A 9,710-nucleotide genomic window follows, 5' to 3' on the forward strand; every position below is an offset into this window, starting at 1 on the left:
CAGAGAAGATTGGGGCAATGTCCCTGCCTCCAGGAGTACACAGCCCCCCTGGGGAGACAGCGTGTACCCATGGATTTGTCTCAATATGTAGCAGGAAACACAGGGAAACCCCAACGAAGGGCAGTGAACTCTACCTGGGGGTGAGCCAAGGATAGCATCCTAGACCTCCAGACATTAGAGCCAGGGTGGGGTATCTTTAAAAACAATATATATGTATTTTTTCCTAATTATTGTCAGCAATGAACATGCACTTTCCCATTTGGAAAATACAAAAAAATAGAAGGATATAAAAAACGCCCTATAAGTCCACTCTCCGCCCCTCCCCCCCCACGGTGCTGTAAGTAAGTTGATGATGAATACTATTGTGTGCTTTTCTTTTTCCTTTGGGAGGAGTATTTCGAAATACTTGAATGGCTCTTAAAACTTTTGCCAAATTGCTTTTCAGCAGTCCATAGCAATTTCACCATTAACTCACCTTTAGCGTTATTTTACATTTTTGTTAGTGGGTGAGCCGAGCACCCCGCAGCTTCAGTGGGACTGGGTGTGATCTCCCTTCCTTGCTAATGCATGTGAGCTACCCATTGTGTGCTTTGTCCATTTGAGGACTCTATGAGGTTTAAGTATTTTTAACATGAAATTAATTACCAAAACCAGACTTAACATTAAAAAACCCGCCGGATTCCTAGGGTTTTATTGCAAAAGAATAAACGAAATCAGAAATAAAAACAGCGATGTGCCAAGTGCTTATGATGGCGCTTATGTTCTCAATACTAGTGAAGAAAATGTGACTAGCCTGTGTGTTCAACAGTGGGGGACATGGTGAAATGATATACAAAGTAAGATTTGATGGAATGTTCTGCGGCTATTAAAATAATGTTATGAAGGCTGCAGAGCAACATACCAAAGTGTTTGCAATATCATTCTAAGCACAATAAGTACAAAGTTTTGCGCTTGTTATTACCGAGTGAAAACACATCTTCTGTGGACAGCGTGGCTTGAAGGTCAGTCCTAGAGAGGGACATTCACGACCTTTCCTATATTTTCTCTTGGCCTTCTCATTGTATATAAGAAAATAGGAGAGGGGCGCCTGGGTGGCGCAGTCGGTTAAGCATCCGACTTTGGCTCAGGTCGTGATCTTGTGGTTTGTGGGTTCAAGCTGTCAGCACAGAGCCTGGAGCCTGCTTCAGATTCTGTGTCTCCCTCTCTCTACCTCTCCCCTGCTCATGCCTACAAAGGCTCAATTCTCTGCAGCTCAGCGAATATTGACCTGGGTCCGGCCACCATTTCCTGGGCCACTCAATGAAATGAGGAGCAAGAACAATGTCTTGTCAAACTCAAACATACGGCCCTTGAGACGGCCATTGTGGGGCCCGGCAACCCACGGATCGTGGTGTGCAGTGTGGGGTGTCCCTCTTCCCAGCCCTCACTGGCCTTCGGACTCTCTCAGACACACTCAGTGGGGCTCCCAGCCAGTGTAGACAGCCCTTTTCCCCAGTCCCTTGACCTGAGAAGTGTCTGGTTTGCTTTCTTATTTTGGTGCTCGGATGGTAGCACAGTGTGAGATCTGAAGACCTGGGGTCCTAGTCCTGCTCCTGCCGGGCCTCGTTTACCGCTCCCCTCTTCTGTAAAAGGAAGATACTAGACCAGGCTTTTGGAGCTCAGGGAGGGACGGTGTGTGGCTGGGTAAGAAGAGCCAAGAGTGCCTTTGATGAGTCCCTTCTGGTGAAGAAGATCTGTGAGGGCAGGGCTCTGAACCCCCCCTCCCCGCCCCACAGGATTGCATTTGAGGAACGAAACAAACACATCCCACTGCACAAATCAGGAGTCCCCTGACCAGTCAATGTGCTCAGGCTGTCCTAGGCTTGGAACTTCCCAATGAGATCTGGGCTTGCTTTCCCTGGACCCGTTCTGTGGCTCACGTCCCCCGGCCTTCCAGTGCTCTCCAGTCTAGTCCAGCTGCCCCCCCACCTGTCCTGCCACATGCCCACCTCTTGCTCCCTCCTCCCTGTTCTCCTCCCAGTCTACCGCTCCCAGCTCATCTCTGACCACCAAAGCCCTACCCATTTTGCCCATTCCTTATTCCAGGAATGAGATGCAGGATCTGCAGCGCATGAGGCCCGGGTTCAAATCCCAGCCCTCCCGCACTTACCGGTGTGTGACCCAAGCTCAAGTTATTTGGTGTCTCTGGGGCTCTGTTTCCTCACGAGCACAATGAGAGCTGTAGTGGGGTCAGAGCACCCGGCATAGCACGCCCGATTCCTGCAAGAGTCAGTAATGGCCCTTTCTCTTCACTTCTGCTGCTATTTCCCTGCACGTATATAAATTTTATTAAAGTAGAATGTGTATTCAGCTAGTTGGCATTGCGTTTTCTTCAAAGTAATACATGCGCATAACTTCAAATTCAAGTAGTAGCAGAGGGTTCACAATGAAAAGCGGCTGCCCCTGCATTGCCTCGTTCCACTTTCTAGAATTTTCCATTGCCTATTTTAAAATCGGGTCCACGACTTATTCATTCCATAAGGGGAAGTCTGTGTCTTGCTCTCCCCTTCACCCATTTTGTCCACCCCCACCTCCACTAGTAGCGATCATCAGCTTATTTTCTATATCTCTAGGTCTCATTCTTTTTATTTATTCATCTTGGTTTTTTTTTTTTTTGCTTTTTTTTAAATTTATTTTTGAGAGACAGAGAGAGACAGCTGGAGCAGGGGAGGGTCAGAGAGAGGGAGATACAGAATCTGAAACAGGCTCCAGGCTCTGAGCTAGCTGTCAGCACAGAGCCCGACGCGGGGCTCGAACCCACGAACTGTGAGATCTGACCTGAGCCGAAGCCGGACGCTTAACCGACTGAGCCACCCAGGCGCCCCTCATCTTGTTTTGTTTTTAGATTCCATGAAAAAATAAAATAGAATAAGGTATGTGTTTACTTTAGAAAATCAGGAAATGTAGACAGACAAAAACAAAACCCAGTATAACACATACCTGAATTCTCTTTTAGACTGTCTCCTTCCAGATGATTTAGTCAAAATCTTTCCCCAGAAAAAGGTCCTGTATATTTCTCCTGTGCATTGCTGCATCAGTCACAGTCTTATTAGTTTAATTAAGGGAAAGAAACTAATATTGGTTGAGTAAAAGGTGCTCCGTGCTTGCTACTCAGACTGTGCTCCTGAGAGCAGCAACATGGCCACCACCACCAGGAAGCTGGTGGGGAATGCGGTGTCTCGCTCCACCCTGGAATCTGCGTTTTGACAAGATCAGGCACGTTAAATTTGTTTTTTTTAACATTTATTTATTTTTGAATGAGAGAGAGACAGCACGAGCAGGGGAGGGGCAGAGAGAGAGAGGGAGAGAGAATCCGAAGCAGGCTCCGTGCTGTCAGCACAAAGTCCAGTGTGGGGCTCAAACCCATGAATCGTGAGATCATGACCTGAGCTGGAGTCAGACACTCAACCAATGAGCCGCCAGGTGCCCCAGTGCCCTGCGGGCTAAAGTGGGGAAGGGTTGTGTAAACCTGGGCTGCTCAGAGTTGCAATCCACGAACAGTTCTGTACAGTCCTGGGCAAGAGGCTTGAGCCACACTGTAAGGCTGCTTCCTTTACAGGAACAACTTGCTACAAAATCCTGCCAGCTGAAACTAGACAATGTGATTGATGAGTAGGGTGATTTATATTCTGGCCCAGGCTCCTTATCTTGTCAGAGCCCAGGGACACACAGTCCCTGGACTTGGCACCCATCTGCCATCCACACTTCGAGTGGCGCTGCTGAGATCACACGGTTCTGAAATCGAAGGCTGGGGCTGCACTGGGTTCTCTGGCTTTGGATGCAGGCCCTTCCACCCTGCTTGGATCTGACCCTCCCACTGACTGTGACAGATGCATGTGCACGCACGCACAGATGCACACCCGCGCACATGCCTGCATCCACACTCACACTCTAGGAGAGCCCTGGCCCATTGTCGGTGACTAGGAGACCTCTGTCTCTTGATTCGGGCGAAAGCCCCCTTTTCCCTGTGTCTCTTTCCGCACGAGACCTCAGTTTGCACCAAGAGGGTTTTACACCAGGGTCTCTGTTCCCTTTATCAGCTCCACCTGTCAGGGCCAAACAGAGCGAGGGTTAGTGGGGAGAGCAGAGTGCCTGGAGTCAAGAAAAGCTGAGCAACGATGGAGTTTCTTTGCTCAGCTCAAGTTCCCAACGCAAGAAGAACTCTCGGATCCCAGCGTCCACATCTAAGCCAGTAGTTAAACCTCCAGGCCAGGCTTCTGCCCGAGGACAGAAGCAGGGAAGCAAGGCCACTGGGAAGGTATGGATCAGCAGAGGTGAAGCCAGCCTCTAAAATTCCTGGGGCATTCCGTGCAGCCTGAGGAGCCCAGGCAATCGGTGACTGGATCTTGGGGTTCATTTTTGCTTGGACGCTGGGAAGACTGTGGTGCCACTTATTAAAAGAATCGGGAGTCAGGGGCATCTGAGTGGCTCAGTCAGGGAAGCGCCTGACTCTTGATTTCAGCTCAGGTCATGATCTCACAGTTGTGAGATGGACAGATTTGCAACATAGGACTCTGCACTGACAGTGCACAGTTGGCTTGGGATTCTCTCTCCCGTCTCCCCTCTCCCACACGTGCATGCTCTCGCGCTCGCTCTCTCTCTCTCTCTCTCTCTCTCAAAATAAATAAATAAGGGTGCCTGGGTGCCTCAGTCAGTTGAGCTTCCGACTTCGGCTCAGGTCATAATCTCTCGGTTCATGAGTTACACTCCCACGTCGGGCTTTGTGCTGGCAGCTCTGTGCTTGGGATTCTGTGTCTCCCTCTCTCTCTCTCTCTGTCCCTCCTCTGCTCACACTCTCTCTCTCTCTTTCAAAGATAAATAATTCTTTAATAAAAATCTTTAAGAAATATAATAAATACACAAACTTAAAAAAAAAAAAGAATTGGGAGCCAGAGAGCCAGAGTTTGAACTTCCAAGCCATTCTTCTCTGGCTGTGTGACCTCGGGGAAGTTACTCAGCCTCTCTGAATGTTAGTTTCCTCATCTGTAAAGTGGGGCATAATCACACTAATCTCAAAAAGGTGTTGTGAGGATTAGTGACAATGTCTGTAAAGTACCTAGCACTAACTCATTTGTTCATTCGTTCACTCACTCACGTATGCAGCATTCTGTATTGAGCACTGGGTGTCTGGCCTGGGGGACCAGCGGGGAGCCGGAGCTCACAGCTCAGAGAAGAGAGGTTGTTGGAAGAACCACACAAACTCTGAGCAGGCTATAGTCAGTGCTGCAAAGGAAAGGGCTAGAAGCCAGTCCCCCGGCAGCCACATCTGATCTGGGGGTCAGGGAAGCTTTTACTGAGCAGGTGATCTTGAGCTCCGAGCCCAACGATGAGGAGGAATTTATGAGGCAAAGTAAGGGAAGAACGTTTCAGGGACACAGTGGGGACTGCTATTACCTTCTAGAATATCATTTCGGGGTTATTTTACTCTTCAAAGTAAAATTTACATACAGCAAAATGCACACATCTTAAGGCACAGTTTGCTCCCTGTATGACAGATGCACACATGCGTGTAACTAACACCTCTATCGAGATACGGGGCATTGCCCTCCGATTCTTCTAAGGATCGAGCTTTCCCCGTGGTTATCAACGTTGGGGCTGGGGCTGGACAGGACGCTTTGTGATGGCGCAGTAGGATGAGGCCTTGGGCCTGGCTGAATATCAGCCCCGCCACTTCCTACCTGTGTAACTTTGCCCAGCTGGCTCTGCTTCTCTGAGACTCAGTTTCCTGGTCGGTAAACCAGTGCCCATTAGGCTTCCCTCCCAGGACCGAGGAAGGGGTTGGATCTGCAGAGGGTTGTGAATGGCCAGCTGGTGCCCGGCACAAGGCAGGCCCTCTGGGAGTTTGACCCAGAAACGGAAGTCCCCGGGATGGAAACGGGGGTGAGGAATGAGCTGCGCCTTCCCCGGGCAGCGCTGAGCCCCTTTGGCGCACACGCCCCCCCTTAACTCTGGTCTCTCCCTCCGCAGGAATGTGCTTGCAAGCCTTCGTGGAGGCTTTCTTTTACCTGGCTCAGAGGAAGTTCAAGACGCTGCCGCTCCACGAGCAGGTGGCCTCGCTGATCGACCTGTGCGAATACCACCTGTCCCTGCTGGACGAGAAGCGCCTGGTGTGTGGCCGCAGCGGCCCGGCGGGGCCCCGGCCCCCGGACAGCGGCACCCCCCCGGACACCGCCCCCTCGGCGCAGCCGGCGGAGGACGCCCCTTCAGTCCTGCACAAGCAGCACCCACTAGGCGACCCGTCCCAGACGCGCTCTGTCCTGCCTGCCCATGGATGCTGCCGCTGAAGGGGGCGCCCTTCGGGGCTGGAGAGGACCCTCCGGGCTTCCCGCCGGTGGGGAGAGGGCAGCAGGCGGAGAATTCCCGCCCCACGGCCCCAGGCCCGCCGGCTCTGCTTCTGCTGAGCTGTGCTTTGAAAAAGGCCAATGGTGCCGCCCGCCTTCTTCTCCGGGTCCAACTCTCTGTGAGTCAGCGGTGGACATATGACATCCCAAACGCGACAGATGGCACCTTCTATTCCAGGCTCACAGGAAGCAACAACGGAGTTAAGCTGTTGCGGTCGGGCACGGGGCGCCCGAGATCCCGAGCCAGAGCTGCGGAGAGGAAAGCGCCGGGGAACGCGGAGACCTGGGTGTGCGGAGCCTACGGGCGCGAACACCAGTTAAATCCACGGACATCAGGCCGATGGCCTCTCGCCGAGCTGTGAAGACGCGGGGCCAGCGAGGGGCACCACGGCTCTCCCACCCCGATCATGTGCTACGCGGGTGTCCTTAACAGATCGGCCTCATTTCTTTCACTAGCTTGCCTGTCACCGGAATATTCCGTTTGTTATTCATTAAGAACTAACCAGGAAGTAACTAGGTAAGGCTCCTAGAGCCTTAGAGCCAACAGGAGCCACAGAGGTCATTTTGTTTGGCCCCGAAGCAGGAGTCCCAGGGTCCCATGACACCTCCTCCCACAGATGAGGCGCCATCACCTGGCCAGCAGGTGCATGGCACGCACTGCCAGGGGGTCCCTGGGTGGGCGGAGGGGCTTCAGAGGGGAGGACAAGAAAACCCCCTTAACAGCAGGAGGAGGATGTCAGAAGCTCAGTGTGAGGACCAGGACAGCCCACGCCCTCCCTTCCAAAGACCCTTTCCTCCTTTTCTTGTCTCCATCCATGTCCCCAAGCGAACCTCTTCTCAGAGGGGACATCTCAGAGGCAGCCAAAGATGGCATTTTGGAAAACCGAGCCCCGCAGGACGCACTCTGGGCTGTTTGGTGACAAGAGCCACCTGTAATGACCTTGTTTTCCCAAGCAGAAAAGCAGGACAGGTGTGGCCTCAGAAAGGAGGGGTGGGAGGGACCTGACGCCCACCCTGTGCCTCCTGCATAGGGGCATTCTAGAAGTAACCGTCACCTCGAGTAGTTTTGTAATGCTGTTCCCATTTTCAGATGAGAAAACGCAAGCCTGGCTGGGGGTGGGGGTGGGTGGTCCCGTGGGGGAGTGAGGCTTGGTCCAGTTCTGGGGGTTGACCCGCATTTCCTTTATGTGTCCCCCCCGTGAGCATGACTCAAGTTCCAGGTGCCCTTGCTCCGGGTCGGCCTGGGGTCCCCCGGGGCCCTGCCCGCTCTCCTGCAGCCCGGTGCCGTGGGCCAGGACAGCCAGTGATTCGAAGTGGTCTGTTGTGAGAAGCGCGCTGTGAGGACCCCGGGCCCGTTCTTCAGCCCCCGTTGGTGCCAGAGCAAACGGGCCTCGAAGTGAACGAGTCTCTCTCACTTGGGAGCAGCTGGGAGCAACAAAGCGTCTTTTCAACAACGCCCTGACTTTGTTTTCAGAAAGCATTCGCTTGCCAAAATGGAGCGCAGTTTTCAGTTCCAACGTTAACCAAGCACCTTGGGTTTTTGGGGGAATATAATGTCAATAGGTTGAATTCGAGCCACCTTGTTTGGGATGCTTTGAACACGTCAGTTCTCACATGGAGGAATGTCCTGTCCCCACCCCCGCAGGTCATGAGCAGGCAGGTGGCTCCCCCCAGCCCTTGAGGGTCCCTGTCTGGGAGGAGCCGCTCCCCTGCACCCCACGGGGTGAGAGTAAGAGAAAGGAGGCTGCCATTTTACAAGAGGCCAGTAAGGGACGGACTGGGCCCTTTCTTCTCAATGCTGCTCAACAGGAAGAATTCGATGCTGCTCCCTTATCTGAGTGAGCAATAGGAGACGTTACCACCTCCATGCTGCCTGTGGGAAGCCCCTCTCGCTCACCCCCTTTGTTTCCCACACCCCACCTGTTTCAGGGTGCCGCTGAAGTGACAGCAAAGACAGACGTGTCCTTTCTCCTGGGAGAGGGGGACCGGGGACAAGGATCCAGGGCCCGGAGATGCCCCATGAGGAGCTGAGGGCCCTGCTGCGTCTTACCTGTGTTATTCCTGCGGGCGGGCCCTCGGGATCCATCGGGGCCTCTTCTCCCCTGGCGTCCTCTCGCCCCCTCCCACTGATTCACACACCTAGCACACACGCACACACTCCTGCCATATCACCCCTTACCAAAGGTCCCTGAAGGGCCCACTTTCTGGTGCAGGTTCAATGAATGGAGAAGATGGGGTTCAGCCAGTCTCCCCTTGGGGTACATCACTGGGCCCCGGCCCATGCCTGTCACGTCCGGTGCGCCGGTCAGCTCGCTTCCTCTTCCACACTGGCCGTCCTGCTCCCCTCCTTCCAGCGTCCTAGGAACTTGCTTGGCTTCCCTGCTGTCACAGCCCGGAGCTGTGTCCCCACTGGCCACAGGGGAGCATGCTGTAGGTGCTAATAAAGGAGCATTGGATTCAGTGCAGTTGTTAGAAGTGCTGTCCTCACAGGTGTGGAGGCAGGGCCTCCTGGAGACAGAGCCGCCGTCCCCAAACAGGTGCCCCCTTTTTCTCCCGTGGGTCCCTGTCCCCTCCCCCTAGCTCAGACTTCGCCTCCTCCTGCCTCTCACCCCCTCAATTCACCCTCCACCCTCTGTCCCTAGTGGCCCAGAGGGAATTCGGAGAACCACGGATCCCCTAATCAATCAGCCGTCATCTCCGCCCAGACAAAGCCCATGCTCCTTAACCCAGCGTTCAAGGCTGCTTGTAATCTGGCCCAGTCCTTCCTGTCTGTCCTACGGCCATGCCTGGCCCACCCTTTTCCTGGGGCAGCCTCTGGTCCCACTCCTGTCACCATGCTTCCAGGGCATTCACCATGTGTTGTCACCCCCAGGGAAGAGAATATGCTGATTCCTGCCCCAGGCCAGGACCCACTTCAGCCTCTCCCGCCCTTGTGCTCACCATTCCCTGGGCAGGATGGCCTCCCTCTGTCCAATGGTCCCTTCCTTACCTTCAAGGTCCAGCTCAAACGCCCCACTGCAATCCTTCCTCCCCCACAGAATCAACTGTTCCCTCCGTCTGCTTATGAGGATCTGGAAAGTTCTGTTATCACCATGCTTGCCCCGTGATGTCACAGGGCTCACCCTCCAGGTCCAGCAGGTGCTGGATTCACGCTGGCCCCTCGAGCATGGGGTGGGGGTGGGGGTCCATTGGATGCAGGATGAAATCATAAAACTATCCAGCAAGACCCAGGGAAGGGGTGGGGTTACGGTGCCTGTGAACACCCTCAACGTCATGGCACCTTAAACCTTGCCAGGGCCATTCACTCAACACCTCCGTGTCCCCCACACG

At 53.6% G+C, this 9,710-nt stretch overlaps 1 protein-coding gene across 1 annotated transcript in view; it reads left to right on the forward strand.

Annotated features, from left to right (window-relative positions):
• The window catches only part of TTLL11 (tubulin tyrosine ligase like 11), a 246,110-nt gene extending 237,269 nt beyond the window's left edge, over positions 1 to 8,841 (forward strand). The window contains exon 12 of the mRNA XM_029919622.1: positions 6,007 to 8,841. Within this exon, the coding sequence (XP_029775482.1) occupies positions 6,007 to 6,323 (317 nt within the window). The 3' untranslated portion in view covers positions 6,324 to 8,841. The remainder of the gene's footprint in view (positions 1 to 6,006) is intronic.
• The last annotated feature ends 869 nt before the right edge of the window (positions 8,842 to 9,710 follow it).

Source organism: Suricata suricatta, chromosome 13 (assembly GCF_006229205.1).
Source record: "Suricata suricatta isolate VVHF042 chromosome 13, meerkat_22Aug2017_6uvM2_HiC, whole genome shotgun sequence".
Classification (NCBI taxonomy): domain Eukaryota; kingdom Metazoa; phylum Chordata; class Mammalia; order Carnivora; family Herpestidae; genus Suricata; species Suricata suricatta.